Here is a 17,141-nt window from a genome sequence, read left to right as displayed (position 1 = left end):
TATGTATATGTCTTGACTTATGTCCCCAACATCTCTGAGCCTAAGTTTTCTCATCTATAAAAGGAGGGTTATCCAAAATGATCTCTAATAGCTCTATAATTAGAATTCATCTACAGTGGTGGCGCTGAGCATAGGGGAGACACAAAGTAGGCTCAGCCTATTTCACACTCTATTCCCTGAGTCCAATTTCTTGAAATGTTAATTTCATTTTGAGGCTGAAGAAGTACCTAGTGAACCTAGGATAGTCTAAAAGGAAGTATAGGTTCTCTGGCACAGTATCTGGTCCATTTGTGTGAAAAGACTATCTCACTGTAATTAAAAGCCAGAAGACTGTCTCAGATAGATAGATCACTTAGTGTCTTTCTTGACCATGTTCATTCCTATTATGGAAATTCTCAGATTCCTCTCTGGGATGGTTATCCAGCCCATGACTAAATGAAGAGTTCCAGAGCACAGAGCCTGCAGCTGTGGGTGTTTTCAAAGTATACAAGAACAAGAGCAAATATAAAGACCAGTATAAGGAAAGAGTAGGCTTTGGAATTTGAAAGCAGCAAAAAAGATCCTGTCTGGACTAGTCAAAGACTATACATGTCAGTCGCGCAGATCATACTGTAACCATGGCACCCGCTGCTTTAGCTCTGAGTGTGGAAAGTCAGAGCCGGTAAGTCACCTCTTAGAGACATGTTCTAGCAATGAGACAGTAAGTTTGACCTCCTGTACAGCACTTACAAAGTATAAGCTCAGTATTATTCTCACTGAAAATCTATTACTTAATTCATCCTCATAAAGCCCCTGGAAGCTGAGCAGGAGAAAATGGTACTTATCAATTCTAATTTATAGTTAGAGAAGCCTTAGGCCTAAAAAGCTAAAAAACCACACATTGACCAAAGTATTCAAGATTTGCTTCAACAAATATTTACTGTGCTCTCACTGTGTGCCAGGTGTTAGAGACAAGCCAATGATGAATTCGCCACATTTCATTTCTTAGTCCCTAAGGAGTGAACAAAATAGCCTAACATAAATCTCTGTACTTCCTATTCCCTAGGTTATATACTTCTGATAATCTCTATGGGGACTATGAACAGACTTGAAAGACTTTTACCTCTGAAATCGATCCAAAGTTAGATTCAATGACTTTGCATCCTCCTTCACAGAAAACCATATATCCCAACCAAAAAACAATCTAGTTTGTCAGAGAGGATACAGTACCCACAGACTTTTCCCATACGATAAAAAATCACACACAAGGGGTGCCTGGCTGGTTCAGTTGGAAGAGCATATGACTCTTGATCTCAGCAGGGTCATGAGTTCAAGCCCCATGTTGCGTGTAAAGATTACTTAAATATTTTTTTTAAAAAGACACATAATAAATTAGTCAAATCTGAATAGAAAAAAATGAAGAGCTATTCAATGTTTTTATCACTATATATAACCTTAAAGACAAAAACAACTACATCTTGTCAATGTATATAACCAGGACAATCACAAAATACCTACTCAGGTTCTGCCTGTAGCAATACCTGTCCCAGTGTATCTGGGCAAAATGGGTATTATAATCCCAGTCAGAGGTTCTCAATCAGGGGCAATTTTCCCCCAGGGGACATTTGGCAATGTCTAGAGATTTTTGGTTGTCTGGGGGATGACAGGGGAGACATCACTGGCATCTAGTGGGGACAGGCCAAGGATGCTACTACCTTGTAATGTATAAGAGAACCCCACAAAACAAAGAATTATTCAACCAAAATGTCGATAGTACAGAGATTAAGAAACCATGGTCTGGGTGTTCGCTCCATGTAGACAGGTTCTGGCTGATAATATAGGAACTGAAAGAAAATTAACATCTATTCTCCTTTACATCTTTCACTGTTCCCTCAGCCCCTGTGTTTCTGGTGATAAAGCCTAATAAACCATTACATTTAGTGCCTGTTTTTTATTGGTCATTGAAATAAGAATCACATGCATAAGAGAGTGACAGAAGATAGAAAAATTAACTTAAAAGCAAGGAAGAAAGGCAAGAAGGAAGAAACGAAGGAGGAAAGGGAGGGAGAGGCTTAGTTGTCATTTCCACATCTAAGTGAAACTAAATCAACCAATCTAAAGAGTAGACAATGATCTGTTCTGTTGTGAGTCTGATCATATCTAGAAACTGCTTCTTCCCACCCAAGAAATAAACAGCCTGTAAAAACTAAGTTATTTCAGGCATTATGGCTTCTTCAAGGGGACATCGCTTATATAACTGAGGCCACCTAGTGGTTTCCAGTGTGGATCACAGCTAAGTAGGCCCTAGAACTCTGCCTTCAACATAAATTCTGAATTTAGATATACATTCTCTATTTACAAAAGGGACATCCCTAGCCTAGACAACTTAGAAGATATTTTCAGTTTCTTTAACATTTAACTCAATTCAACAAGCATTTATTGTGTTCCTACTGCATATACTAGTCTTTAAGCTCTGATGTTGGGGAGCATGTAGCAATTCCAGTCTAGGAAGAAAAACCCTAGGTTCTGCCTTCAAAGAGCAGGGTCTTCACAGGTTCCCCAAGAACTGTTTCTTTTATGTCCCTTGCCCACAAATAACTCTAAAAGAGGTGAGTACAGCATGTGAGAATTATGTTAAAGATGATGATGAGCCCAAAGAGAACACTAAGCATTAGCAAGAGACTAAGGTCTCTCTCTTTCCAATCTAGATGTGAAATAGCCTAATATTTGTTCTGTTTGAGAAGAAAAAAAAAAAAGCCTATGTGTTTATTTGATCAATGCTTCTTTGTATTTGTCTTTACTCAGCTTGATTACTAAGACCAGTCTAACTGGTTCACTCACTGACACCCACTTCAGAACTTCTATGGCCAAGACAGGTGCAAGAATGCCAAGCATGTTTTTAAACTGCCAGCTCTAAGTCAACATCAGTAGCTCAATTCCCAGTGAGACTGTGAAAAGGCTGGAAACACAGCTTGGGTTCTCCTTTCTAGTTGTGATGCTGGCAATAAAAAGTAAAAGAGTCAGCATCTGGCTTCCTCTCAAACAAAGCTGCTCAGCCCATCTCAACCAAGAAAAAGGTGCCATCCCAAGGGGCCATTCAGGATATATGTCTCTTGGATAGTACTTAGGGTGTTTCATTCATCATTGTGTTTTATTGATACACACACAAAAAAGTCTCTCTTTTTTTTTGGCAGGCTAATTTTCCATGGACTCCCTCCTTTCTTTTGAAATGACACATTCTTAGAACTTTAAAGTCTGTTCACAAACCTGGGAAAGTTAGGTTGCTCAGAACTATACACTGGCCAGCCTTGGTTCATGGTGTGTGCCTCATATCACTCAATGGAAACTCTGAGGAAGAAACTCAATATTATGCTAGAATGTCCAGAGACACTGTGTGCCTCAACTGTTTCTACCTGACATGATGCTAAAGAGAAATAAAGACCAGCACAGAAGGAGCAATCTGAGAGGAAAGCATGAGTGTGGGATGCAGGAGACAGAGGGCACCTACCTGGTCACGATCCCCTGCAAAGCAGCAACTTTTCATGGTGCAAGAGTTGAAGTAACCCTGATTGTCAAACTGGAACACAGGCAGGCGGGAGTGGATGTCATAGAGCACAGGGGGCAGGCGACGCCTCAGGGCCAGGAGCTGGGTGCCGTTGCTGTTGAATCGCACGCTCATGGCACTCTGGAGGGATAGATTGCCACCATAGCGCAGGAGAGAACTGGAAGGCAGGAAGCATAGGGATTGGGCATGAGGCAGGCTGGACAAGAGTCTGCAAAATGACCACATTTACTTCTTCCCAAAATGTGTCCAGAATCTCCTGCCAGGCTTCTACAGCTGAAAGGTATTTCAGAAGGTAACAATGGGATAAGAATGGCTCCTTGATTTCATTAGAGCAAGTTATCTAACCTATCAGTTCCTCTTTTCAATCTCCAAAAGGTGAATTACCAGTAAATTTACAGGAAATAGAGAACAAAAGCATCATGAAAGAAAGGACATATTAAAATGATTAGTTTTTATTTCATTTGCCTGAGCTAACTACATAATCAAGTAGATACTCACCAAGTCCCTGTGAGGTGAGTCATGTCCACTCTAACTGGCTAATCATGGATGACATTTAAGGGATATATTTATCCTTGTATTAGAGATACAAAGCACCTTAGCAAGAAAAGCAGATACTTTACTGTTTATTCTAGGTCTATTTTATTTTATTATTTTATTTATTTGAGAGAGAGAATGAGAGAGACAGAGCACAAGAGCGGGGAGGGTCAGAGGGAGAAGCAGACTCCCTGCCAAGAAGGGAGGCCCCGACACTCGATCCTGGGACTCCAGAATCATGACCTGAGCAGAAGGCAGGCACTTAACCGACTGAGCCACCCAGGTGCCCCAGTATTTTTTTTTTTTAACAATAATCATTTTATTACTGGGGCGCCTGGGTGGCTCAGTCAGTTAAGCATCTGACTTCAGCTCAGGCCATGATCCCAGGGTCCTGGGACTGAGGCCCTTGTCAGGCTCCCCGCTCAGCGAGAAGCCTGCTTCTCCCTCTGCCCCTCCCCCACCTCATGCTCCTGTGCACTCTCTCTCTCAAATGAATAAATAAAATCTTTTAAAAAATCATTTTATTACTTAAGCATTTAATTTTGAATTTTTAATCTGTTAACAGAAACTTACTATATGGCATAACTAGACAGTAAATATTAAACAAAAAATTTCAATTAAATGCAGGGCAAGTAGTGTAACAATTAGAAAAGCAAGATGACTTGTTTTCCTGTACAATTCCCAACAAGGTTATATGTACTTTGGTTAATATATTCATCTATCTTCACTAGGGAGAGTGATATGCTCTGGTTCACCTACTATTCTTCTGTAGTCTCATAATATTCCTAACATTAAAAAAAAAAAACCTCACACAGTATGATTCCAAATAATTTCTTTTGATGACTCAGAAGATACTTTCAATTTTACAGTGAACCAGGAGGGCCATGAACATTAACAATTATATAGTACTAAGTAAAAAAAGGGCGTGTATCTATGTGTATCTTTCAATAATTAGTACCCTTGATTAGATAGACTCTATTTTATTATGAAGGGATGAACTACTCACTGACCACATCATAACCACCTTCTTTTGTATTCTGGGTTCAATTCTTGGGGCACTGAATTACTGGTAGGAAAGTGAGGTTAAGTATATACATTGGGGGTGGTGCAGAAATTCATGTGACATCAAAACTACAAACACATTTTGCCTCACATAGACACTGTTGTCCTAATAATCCTAGTAGTTTTAGGAAAAAACAGTTTATAAATTCCAGGGAATCACAGAGCTGGAAAGGGCCTTGAGAGACCTAAATTAGAGCCTGGCAAATTTATCTGAACATTTTTACGGAAGAAGTTTTAATAGCATTTTACCAAGTGAAAACTTAAAAGAGCTATATACTACCACAAGAGATTTAATATTGAATGAAGACAACACATTTTCTTTTTTTGGCATGAGCGTGATGGGTAAGATTAAAAGGACAGGAAAGGAGATATCCCATGGGAAAAGGAGCCCCTGCAACCATGTACAAAGGCAGCTGCCAACCTGGCCTAGTCATCAAAACCATCTATACACCCACTAGCGCGGGTCAGTGCTGTGTCTTCCAGAGCAGTCTTCTCTCCAGAGGGAAGCAAGCTCTGGTACTGCAGCTCCACGCGGCAAGAAGGCTTGGGGCAAAACAGGCTTTAATCCTTTTAGGATTGAAAAGAGAGAAAAGACTTAGAAAACAGACCCTAGTACTCCAAACATCAAGGAGAAGGCTGGTAGCCCTGCAGGCCCCAAGTAATAATCTCTGCAAAGAAATGTTCTTATAATGGTCCTAAACAGAGGCCATGCTCACTCACATACAAAGAATGAATGATCGGGCTGTTAGAGTCCAGGCATTTCCTTTACAGGGTGCTCTAGCTGCCACAGGCATGTGGTGTTATCTAAACACTGAGCTCGAAAACAATGAGAGGCTTTCAATCCAACATCAGCATGACATGTACAAATAAACCACCATCTGTAGGACTGGAGAGGAGCTGGGGGTGGAAACAAGACTCAACAAAAAGAAACTTGGCCAGCCCCACCAGTAACAGCAGCAGGGATTTGCATCAGCTCCAGCATCCCTGACAGGAAGGCTGGGGCCTCTGGCCAACGCCTGTTCTATCAGTTAACAGGAACTTCCTCTGCTGATTCTAGTCAGACCTGTAGAAGTCTATCCAGGACAGGCATCGAGCCCATCCCACCCCCACCAGAGCTCCCTGACCCATGTCTGCATTCTAGCCACTCTACAGAGGCCTGTTTGTGTGCTCTAGGAGAGTCACTAACTTCTCTTGCCTGTGCTTCTGGGCAGGGAACTCCTTTCTCTCACACAGAGGGTAGGTATGTAGAACTCGCTCCTGGAGTGTTTAGGGGTGCTAGCTAAAGAGCAGCAGCTGCTAAAATGGAATACTTCATGTTTGGGCACAAAATTCAATTCCTTCCAGAGGGCAGAATGATACCCGAAATCCAGAAAGTGAATTATGTTAACCATGATTTCTCAGCAGGGGTTCTACAGCTGGCTCTTCCTGATGCAAATGGTAAGGATGATCTAGTTCATTAGGAAGAAAAAGCTTAGAAGCAGTTTGCCCTCACAGTCAAGATATAAAGACTATGTCAAAGATGCTATAGTTTAAGATTCCAAATGTAATGTGCCTGAGAAATCATCTGGGACTCTTTAAAAATGTAGATCCACCCCCAGATATTCTAATTCAATCTGGGAAGTGGGCCCAGGAATCTGAATTTAACAACCCCAATTAATTCTGATGCATGTGACTTTTCTAACCACTTTGAGAAACATGGTTCCATTTTGGGATTTTGGGGGAGAGGAAGCAGGAAGAGAAGGGAGAGTGGGGCCAGGGGGAAAACAAGGTGGAGAGAAGGCGGATTATGAGAGGTTCAAAAAAAAACAACACAATACAGCACTTTTTACAGCCCCGTGTCTATTAGCAGAAAGGACTCTAATTCCTTTTAAAAAATCAGAGTTCCTCTCTACCAACAATGCCTGAAATGTCTTTTTCCTGTCATCAGTACATTCCCCAAAGGAGAAGTTTCTCACTTCCTCTTGGAGAACTGAGGGAAGACTGCCTCAGTGTTTTGGAGATGATGGAGATTGAGGTCACTATCCCCACTCTTCAGAGAAATGGCCACTATTCGCACCCAGACAAGATGAGCAGTATTTTGAAAGAATGAGCAACAAGTTGAGTTCAACTCAAAATATCCCTATTTAGAAAAAGAAAAGCAATATATCTATTCCCAACCTATCTTCAACAAATGATTTGTCATAAAATGCAACAAGAATGGGGCAGGAGGTAATCCAAGGGTCAGCATGTAAAAGATCCAGGACGAAAAGCAAGAGAACCACAGAACAGGAAAATATTTCTCACTAGTGTGGTCTCCTGGATTTTTCCTTTTTTGCTCCCTCCCACCCCCAGTATTCAAATGGATTTCTTTATTGCTCTGGCAGAGTAAAAAGAACAATTTTAAAAGTACTTGGCCAAGGCTAAGGCCTTGGAATAGAAGAGAAACAGGCTAAGGCTGTTTCCAAGGAAAGTAACTGGGAGTATCATGTTCAACACAAGACAGGGCATTGATAATGTTTCCAAGATTAGATTCCACGAACCTAGATTTCCATAAATCCATGACTAAGTAATTCATCTGATGGTACCAACATGATTTACCAATGCCCACCAGCATACACTTCCTTACAGTTTCTAAGTGAAAGCTTCAATAACACCCATGAAATGCATGGTTATTCCAAATCACGGACATCAGACCTGGTATTGTACAACCAGAGTGGCAAAATCAAGGTCCTATATAGGTAGGGAGAAATTTCTTCCTCCCCTCCAGTTTCTGCTTTAGAATGGGATGACCTATAGGAATAAAGGACATTTTGTATTTGCACAACCCATAGACTATGACAAATCCTAGAGAACACTAGAATTAGGTAGAGAGCAAACAGGTTCAGGGAGTCACAGCCCACACCAATCCTATTTAAGTGTGTTCAGCATCCCAATAATCCCTTAACCATTTCTTTTATGTGAGTTGGCAGAAGAACCTGGGCTTTCTCTTTTGTTTTTTCTACACAATCCTCAGTTCCAAGATTGAGACTTCTTTAGAGGAAGCCAGAACTATTAGACCACTAGTATGAGAAAGATACATTGTGATCTGTGTCTAAACAAACTCACTTTCCTCAGAACATGATTTGCTGCCAAACCTCTCTGGCTTGAAATATAGATATAGGTTCAGTGTACCTGGTAAAATTTCCTTCCCTTCTTGAACATCCAGAAATTTAAGTTTGACTGAAGTTGGCAAAAGGGCTTGATAAATTTCTGATAAAGAGATCTTTGGATAGGGCCGCCTGGCTGGCTCAGTCAGTAGAGCAAGCAACTCTTGATCTTGTGGTTGTGGGTTTGAGCCCCACAGTGGGTATAGAGATTACTTCAAAATAAAATCTTTTAAAAAAGAAAGAGAAATCTTTATAGATGATCAAATGGCATATCTAGTCCTCCCACAAAGCAAGCGTGGATGGCAGGCATTGCAGTGTTTCTCATCATCTTCTTCCAGAACAGGGACATACCCAAAGTTGAAGTGATCTGGAATCTAAATTTTTGCAATTGGTCCAGAGATCCCGAAAGCCACACAGAACCAAACAAGATCTCAAAATAAATTAAGAGGCACTGTTATAACCATAAGATTTGTTCTAGGACACTCATGAATTTCCCTTAGAACTAAGGACTCAACATTTAGTCATCTCAATTCATCAAATGGCCTGGCTTACTCAGAATCCCCCTTCATCTCAAGCTGCAGAAAATAGAGAGGGGTTTCATAAGCAGCCATTTAATCTTCACCTTACAACTACTCCTGGTCCTACCTTCTGACAGATTTAACATTAGCATCAGCCCAGACCTCACAGTATATAAAACTGGAGAGGAAGAGTTTAATGAACAGTGGTTGGCAAGAGGGAGGAAAAGGCAAGGGGAAGAGGGAGACTGGGATGGCAGTTGCTACAGCAACGGTAACAGTGCTGCAGGAGAGGGTGGCAATATATGCAGGTAAACAGGCAGTCCCTGATGACAGGAGAGGAAACTTGGGTCGGTGCACTAACTGTTAGGGTGCAAGACCACAAAGCTGGAGGAATATTAAAGAGGAAAAAGGCAAAGTCTGGAAAAAATCCTAAGCCAAAGAGGGTCTGAAAACAAAAATCACAATTTGTTACCTTCTAGGAAGAACTCCTATGCAAACAGTTGAAAACAAGAGATGAGAGGGGTGCAAAGGAAAGGGAGAGAAGGCCAACCTGCTGACTGATGAGACACGAAACAGGAAGCCAGCCTGTTTCTCATAGGAGCCGCTCGCTGAGAGGTATCCAAACACCAAAGTCCCTTCTAGTTGGCAGTAACAGGAGTGTCTTAGAATAATGGCTTTGAAACTTTTTTTATAGCAACCCTTTGTAAAGTACAATTTATACTGCATCCCAGTACACCCACATTTTTAACATAAATTCATTAAACAATACTTACCACCTACTACAATGCTATGCACTGATTTTCTATTCTGTATTTTTTTATTTAATAAATACTTGTAACCATCTAAATTGATTTCATGGCCTACAGAATTATTGAAAGAGCTTCCTACCTTAGCCTCCTTGCTTCCACTCTTGGCCCATGCTTCATTTATCCTGAATAACACAGCCAGAGGGATACTGAACCATGAGTCAGAACGCATCATTCCTTTGCTAAAGATCCTCCAGTGGCTCCCCATTTACTTCAAAGTAAAAACCAAATTCCTTAGGACACCAATAAAGCCCTAGACAACCACCTCCCCATCCCTGTATCTCTGACCCCACCTCTTAGCACTGTTCCTACCTTACTCTACCTTCAACCACATGATGCCTCCTTACTGATCCCAGAACAAGTCAAGCATGCTTCTGCTTGCTTGGGTTTGCATTTGCAGATCCTGCAGTCCAGAATGTTCCTCTCCAGATATGTCCATGACTCATTCACTTACCTCTTTATTCAAGTATCCTCCTCAATCAGGCCCTTTCTGATACCCTGTGCAAAAATGCAAGCTCCCCAACTGCCTGCTTTATTTTTCCCTAGTACATCAATCACCATCTTACCTACCATATATTTTTATGTATTTACTCTGTTTCTTATTTGTCTTTTCCCACTAGACTACTAGCATTTATATCTCTTCCCCATATATCCCAAGTGCTTAAATAGTGCCAGACACTTCATAGTCATTCAATAAATAGTTGCTGAATGAATGATCTAATGGATCATGAGAAGCAGTTTGAAAAACACTGACTTTGCGGCGCCTGGGTGGCTCAGTTGCTTGGGCGACTGCCTTCGGCTCAGGTCATGATCCTGGAGTCCGGGGATCGAGTCCCGCATTGGGCTCCCTGCTCAGTGGGGAGTCTGCTTCTCCCTCTTCCGCTCCCCCCTCTTGTGCTCTCTCTCTCAAATAAATAAAATCTTTAAAAAAAAAAAAAATGAAAGAAAAACCTTGACTTTGAACATTAAAAAAGAAAATGGGCTCCACCACCCAATCTGAGAGGCAAGCCTCAAGGCAGCATAAAATTGGAGAAATAGCAAGAGGCAGAGCGCCTGGGGGCTCAATTGGTTAATCGTCTGCCTTCAGCTCAGGTTATGATCCCAGACACTGGGATCAAGTCCCACATCTGCTCCCTGCTCAGTGGAGTCTGCTTCTCCTGCCCCTTCCCCCTGCTTGTGTGTCCTCTCTCTCTCGATCTCAAATAAATAAAATATTTTAATAATTAATTAGTTAATTAATTAAAATAGCAAGAGGCTTGGAGATCATCTAAGTTGAAGTCCTCCTGGACAGGCAAAGAACCGACCCAACTTGCCAATGACCACCCAGGTTACCCTGTTTTTGTGTGACAACACCACACATTCTTCAAGTAAGTTAAATTCATCTACCTGCCAATAAGTGGCCAAAAGAAGGAAGAGTTTAGCGGTTAGGAAGGTATCTTAATTATATCTTGTACTTTAAAGCGAGGTTCTAATATTTGCTGAACAAAAAGAAAATTAATAATTACATTTGGGGAAGTCAAGTTAAAGAAAACTCATCTGTCAGGTTTCAGAAAGTGGTGAATTCTACAGGTTTTGAATCTATGCCCTATGCTATTATATTTATGAATAGATAGTGATAACATTCAGACTGATGGATGTACGAAGACCAACAAGAAGATATATAAATTAGACTATAGGATTTAGGTAATTTTTATTTTTTATGCCTTTCATTTTATTTTTCTAAGTTTTTCTACAATAAACATGAATTTTTCCTGTAATCAGTAGAAAACGTTATTTTAAAATACCATCTCATACACAGATACTTTTATCTTTATTTTTTTTTAAGATTTTATTTATTTATTTGAGAGAGTGAGAGCGCACAAGCAAGGGGAGTGGCAGAGGGAGAGGGAGAAGCAGGGTCCCCGCTGAGAAGGGAGCCTGATGCGGGGCTTGATTCTAGGACCCCGAGATCTGGTAGATGCTTAACTGACTGAGCCACCCAGGTGCCCATACACAGATCCTTTTTAACTAGGGGACAGTTTGAGACAGCTTTTAACTAGGAAGACAGCTTTGAGAAAAGTACAAGAGTAGGGAATTTAAAGAGCCTCTTAATGAAAACTTCAAATAATATGCTGCCCCATAGCATTCTGGTACAGATGCTAAGTCTGAAATTAAATCATTACTTTAAGTTCAATGATAGTCCAACAAAAATTTTCAGAGTCCTCTGAAAACTGCAGTGTCCCTTACCATCTTTCTCAATGAGAGCAAATACCCCTCCTTTGATAGGTTTCTAAGTACTAAACAGCCTACCTTGGTTAGCACTGAACACAGTCATCAAGTTAGGTCTGAAACTACACTCAGTTTGGTTTCTTTCTACAGATCCACCATCCCACTTCCAAAGCACCCATAAATAAATGGCAAGGTCATATTATTAGAATAAAAAACAGATTCAAAACAAACTATTTTATGCAGAATCCAGAAACATTTGCAATGTCCTGGGAAGGTCTTCCACACATGGGTAAATTCATGAGTAAATGAAGCCAAAATGATTAGAGTGTACTGAGAAGTCTCTATCTAAAATATGTGACTCACAACAGATAAAATATAAGTGGTCAAACCTGTTATCACAAAATAAAAAGTTCAAACTATGAAGAACTCACTGAAGGAATTATATCACAATAGATAACCTTGAAGGACCAACAAGCTCATTAAATTTAGTTTACAAAATGTTTGTGTGTAACACTGTATCATCTAATCCTTACAATAATTCTATGAGGTGGACAGTGGGGATAACATTATTCTCATTTGGAGGAAACCAAGGGCCTGAGCAGTTACATGATTTGGTCCTGAGCACACAATAGAAAAGCAGCAGATACAGGACCAGCCAAGTTTTTCTGCTTCTTAGCTCAACAAGATTTCACAGAGGGGTGCCTGGGTGGTGCAGTTGGTTAAGTGTCAGACTCTTGGTTTCGGCTCAGGTCATGATATCAGAATCGTGAGCTCGAGCCCCATGTGGGGCTCCGCGCTCAGCGCAGAGTCTGCCTGAGTTTCTCTCTCCCTCTCCCTCCGCGCCTCCCACCTCTCTCTCAAATAAATAAATAAATCTTAAAAATAAATAAATTGCAAGCATCATACAAGCCGGCCATATTAGAGAGATGGAAATAAAGCTTCCTTAATGTTGTAAAAAATAAATAAATAATAAATAAATAAATAAATTGCAAAACAAAAAACAAGATTTCACAGAATACATGGTGGAGATGGATTATTCCACCCAACCAAGAGAATAGCATCAGATGACAATGCATCAGGACCAGAAGGATTCATCTAAGTCATTCACTTCACATACTTTCCTATAGTTCATTAACTCATTTATTCATGCATGCATTTACTGAATAAACACTTACTGAATACCTGCTATTTTAGTACTGTACTAGGCCCATAGATTCAAAAATGAAATAAGATAAAGGAGACACCCTCAAGAACCAATTAGGGACAAGGAAACCAAAAGTTTCCTTCTATAACATGAATAGTGTGGTAATAAGGGGAACGTGTGCAATGAGAGACATAGGAAGAATATCTACCCTCCACTGGAGAAACAGGGGTGGGAATGGTTACAAACGACTTCCTACAAGAAAAATCTAAGCTAACTCAACAGAATGAGTCAGAGAGTTGACTCAAATTCTTAACTGGCAAAAGAAATGGGATAAATCCAGGTATATTAATATATGGGTAAATTTCCAACACATACTTACGAATGAAAAACATACATGCATACAGAGACAATGCCATATGTTTTCTACGGGTACATATATAAGCATATAAAAGCAAAAAAAAGGGGGGTTCTGGAAGCATATACTACAAACTCCTAATACTCCTTACCCCCAGGGGAGGGGGCAGGGGACCAGGACTGCAAGAAGTAGTAGTCAGACGGGACTTCAGCTTTATTGAAAGTTTTAAAAGGAGAACGTTATTAAGACGGAGTTCGTATTTTTTTAACTTTTAATTTTGAAGTAATTACAGATTCAGAGGAAGTTGCAAAGAAACATACAAGAAGGTCCTTTGCACCCTTTATCCAGCCTCTCCCAGTGTTACCATCTTACATAACAACAGTATAATATTGGAAACAGGAAATTTACATTGGTACAATCTACAGAGCTTATTCAGATTTTGTCAGTTATACATGCACTCATTTGTGTGTGTGCATGTGTTTGTAGCTCTATGCAATTATATCACATGCACAGCTTCGTGTAACCACTACAATTAAAATACTTACGTGTACCATCATCACAAGACTCCCTCATGCTACCCTTGTATAGCCACATTCATCCCCACTTTATCCGCATTGCTAACACCCAGCAACCACGAATCTGTTTTCCATCTTTTCAAATATATTAGTTTGTGAATGTTATGTACATGGAATCATGCAGTATGTATCCTTTGAGACTGGTAAGTTCGTTTTTAATTAATAAAGGAACTACCGAACTATGTTCCAGAGTGGCTGTACTATTATACATTCCCACCAGCAATGTAGGAGTGATCCAATTTCTCCACATCTTCACTAGCACTACTTGTATTTTAAAAAGCCAAACTAAGAAGTCGGTCAATGTATTTTAAAACAAAAGGAGAGATAAAACTAGACATTTTTAGCTTCCTTATTGATATACCTAACACCATCTATGAAAACTTTTGTAACCGAAAAAAAAAACCAAAAAAACAAAACCACCCACAAAACCCTGAATCAGTTCAAGCCCCTAAATCTAAAACCAATTTATAGGAAAAAATGGGTCAGAAGGAACATGCTAAATGACAGTATAAAAATGCAATCACTATAATCTAAAATGTGAGAAATTCCATAAGATAAATAATACAGTTTCTTTAACAAATAGATTTGCAAGGAAAAAAAGTGAGAGGCAGGAATACTTACAGATTAAAAGAGACTCAGAAGCCATATTAACTAATTGCTTTGTATGAACCCTATCTAAACCCTGATTCATTTGTAGCATTCATGAATCAATTAAGAAGATTTTTTTTTTTAAAGATTTTATTTATTTATTTGAGAGAGAGAATGAGAGATAGAAAGCACGAGAAGGAAGAGGGTCAGAGGGAGAAGCAGACCCCCTGCTGAGCAGGGAGCCCGATGCGGGACTCGATCCCGGGACTCCAGGATCATGACCTGAGCCGAAGGCAGTCGCTTAACCAACTGAGCCACCCAGGCGCCCAATTAAGAAGATTTTTTTAAGATTTTATTTTTAAGTAATCGCCACACCCAACGTGGGGCTCAAACTCATAATCCCAAAACCAAGAGTTACACGTTCTACCAAATGAACCAGCCACGCGCCCCAACAATTAAGGAAATTTAAATACTAATTAAATAGATGCAGTGATATTAAGAAGTTATTGGTATTTTTTAGGTGTGATAATATTGGGATTATGTTTTTTAAAAGAATTATCTTTTTATGGAAAGTAATTTGGCAGTTCCTCAAAAAGTTTGACATAGGATTACCATAAGATCCAGCAATTCACTCCTAGGTATACACCTGAAAGAACTGAAAACAGGTACTCCAAACAAATACTTATTCATGAATGTTAATAGTAGCACTATTCATAATACCAAAAAGTTTATACAACTCAAATGTGTGTCAATAGGTGATTAACAAAATGTGGTATATCCATACAATAGAATATTACCCAGCCATAAAAAGGAATGAAGTACTGATACACGCTACAATGTGGATGAATCTCAACAAACATGATGGTAAGTAAAATAAGCCAGACCAAAGGTCACATAATGTATGAAATATCTGGAACAGGTAAATCCATAGAGACAGAAAGCAGATCGATGGTAGCCAGAAGCTACCAAGAGAAAAGTATTCTGGGGAGTCATGGCATAAAGGGTATGAATTTTACTTTAGGATGATGAAAATGTTTTGGAACTAGATAGAGGTGGTGGTTGTAAAACATTGTGAATGTGCTACATGCTGCTGACTTTTTCACTTTAAAATGGTTAATTTTATGTGAATTTTACCTCAATTTAAAAAAGAATTATCTTTCAGAGATACATATTATTTACAGAGAAATGATATAATGTTATGGAAATCGATTCAAAATAATTGGGAAGGGAGGTCACAGATGAGGAATAAATGAAACAAGATTGTCCATGGGTTAATTACTGAAGCTGAGTGATAGGTATATTAGAATTCATTTTATTATTATTTAGATCTAAGATTTTTTTACCATAAAAAGTTTTTTTTTTTAAAAAGAGGAAAGTCAAGATTTGATTTTACAACAAGAAAGTCCACTTGATTTAGGGATCTGATATCACCTCCTTCTGAATAGCAAGACTTGAGGAATATTAAAGGAAGGAAATGGACTGGTACATGCTTCCAGAACTCCCATCCATTCACGAGACATTCCCCAGATGTTCTGAAGTCTCTTGTTATAAAAGGCACATTTGTGCTTTGTGCAAAGGAATGGACATGGGGAAGCTCTGATCTAAAGTCCAAGTCCAAAGACCATGGATCAGAATGAACACAAATAAATTCAACACGGACCTTTTAATAACCACAGCTCCCATCTTGCAGGATATGCAAAGTTGCTAAACCATCTGGAATATCTGTTGCAAATGGCAGATTCACAGGTCCTGCCTCAGGTCTTAACAATTCAATCTTTGGCTCTGTGCTACTGGAAGGAGCATTTTAACAAGACTCCCAGGTGATTCTGCTGCCCTCTAAAGTTTGAGAACCTCTGGGTTAGGATACCAGGGCCCTGGTGTCTTCCAACGGACAAAGCTGATTCTAGAGCTCCACCTCCTGGCCTAGACAGCAACTTCACCAGAATCCCTGGTTTCCCCCACAGAACTCTGACAGGCAGTCAAAACCCAGCAAGAACCCTTCCAACCTTCCCTAGGAATTTATTCCTACAACATTTTGATCCATGACATTACACTCAAGGAATTAACAGGTCCAGAAAACATTACAGAAAGCTTGCTTTGAAAATACAGACTATTTGGGGATAAGTATAAAACTGCATTCATTCAATATTTACTGAAGGTACACAACAGTCTAAGTGCTGCGCTAGGCTCTGGAGATTAGAGATAAATAAAACATGGCCCTGTCCTTAAAAATCCATAGGAAAACATGACAGGTAATAATACAGATCAGGACAAGCACTTCATTTCCGAGAAGCAATTCCCAGGTACTGGGAAGGAAATAAAAAATATAATACTGGTCTAGCTGGAGATAAACCCTCATATTAAAAGATCACTAATGACGGCAAAAGCAGCAACTGAGCCAAGGAACATGCATGCCACAGACCGTAAGTACTTTACAGAGGCTCTGAATAGAGAGATCCCTTCCTGTAGAAGAGAAAGCTTCATTCATTGGCACATATTCTGTGCCCAAACTGCTAGGTGCTAGGGACACAGTAAGTAAAGGAAGTTTTTTTTTTCCCTTCTTTTCAGAGTTACCATTCATTCATTCATTTATGTGTGTATGTATGTATTTATTATGTTCAATTAGCCAGCATATAGTATATCATTAGTTTTTTTTATGTTCAGTTATCATTAGTTTTTGAC

The 17,141-nt window shown here is 39.7% G+C and overlaps 1 protein-coding gene across 4 annotated transcripts in view; it reads right to left on the bottom strand.

Annotated features, from left to right (window-relative positions):
• DCAF5 (DDB1 and CUL4 associated factor 5) overlaps positions 1-17,141 on the bottom strand; it is a 100,894-nt gene that overhangs the window by 42,901 nt on the left and 40,852 nt on the right. For 3 of the 4 annotated variants that reach the window (XM_028124241.2, XM_028124115.2, XM_028124184.2), the window contains exon 6: positions 3,488-3,701. The exons of the other annotated variant lie outside the window; for it this stretch is intronic. In XM_028124241.2, the coding sequence (XP_027980042.2) occupies positions 3,488-3,701 (214 nt within the window). The remainder of the gene's footprint in view (positions 1-3,487; positions 3,702-17,141) is intronic. 4 annotated transcript variants of the gene reach the window in all.

The sequence above is a fragment of the Eumetopias jubatus genome, unplaced genomic scaffold (genome assembly GCF_037043125.1).
Source record: "Eumetopias jubatus isolate StellerSeaLion01/CBP00866 unplaced genomic scaffold, mEumJub1_p1.0 scaffold_7, whole genome shotgun sequence".
NCBI lineage: Eukaryota > Metazoa > Chordata > Mammalia > Carnivora > Otariidae > Eumetopias > Eumetopias jubatus.
The sequence above is the reverse complement of the archived record's forward strand: the minus strand, read 5'-3'. Positions and strand labels throughout refer to the sequence as shown.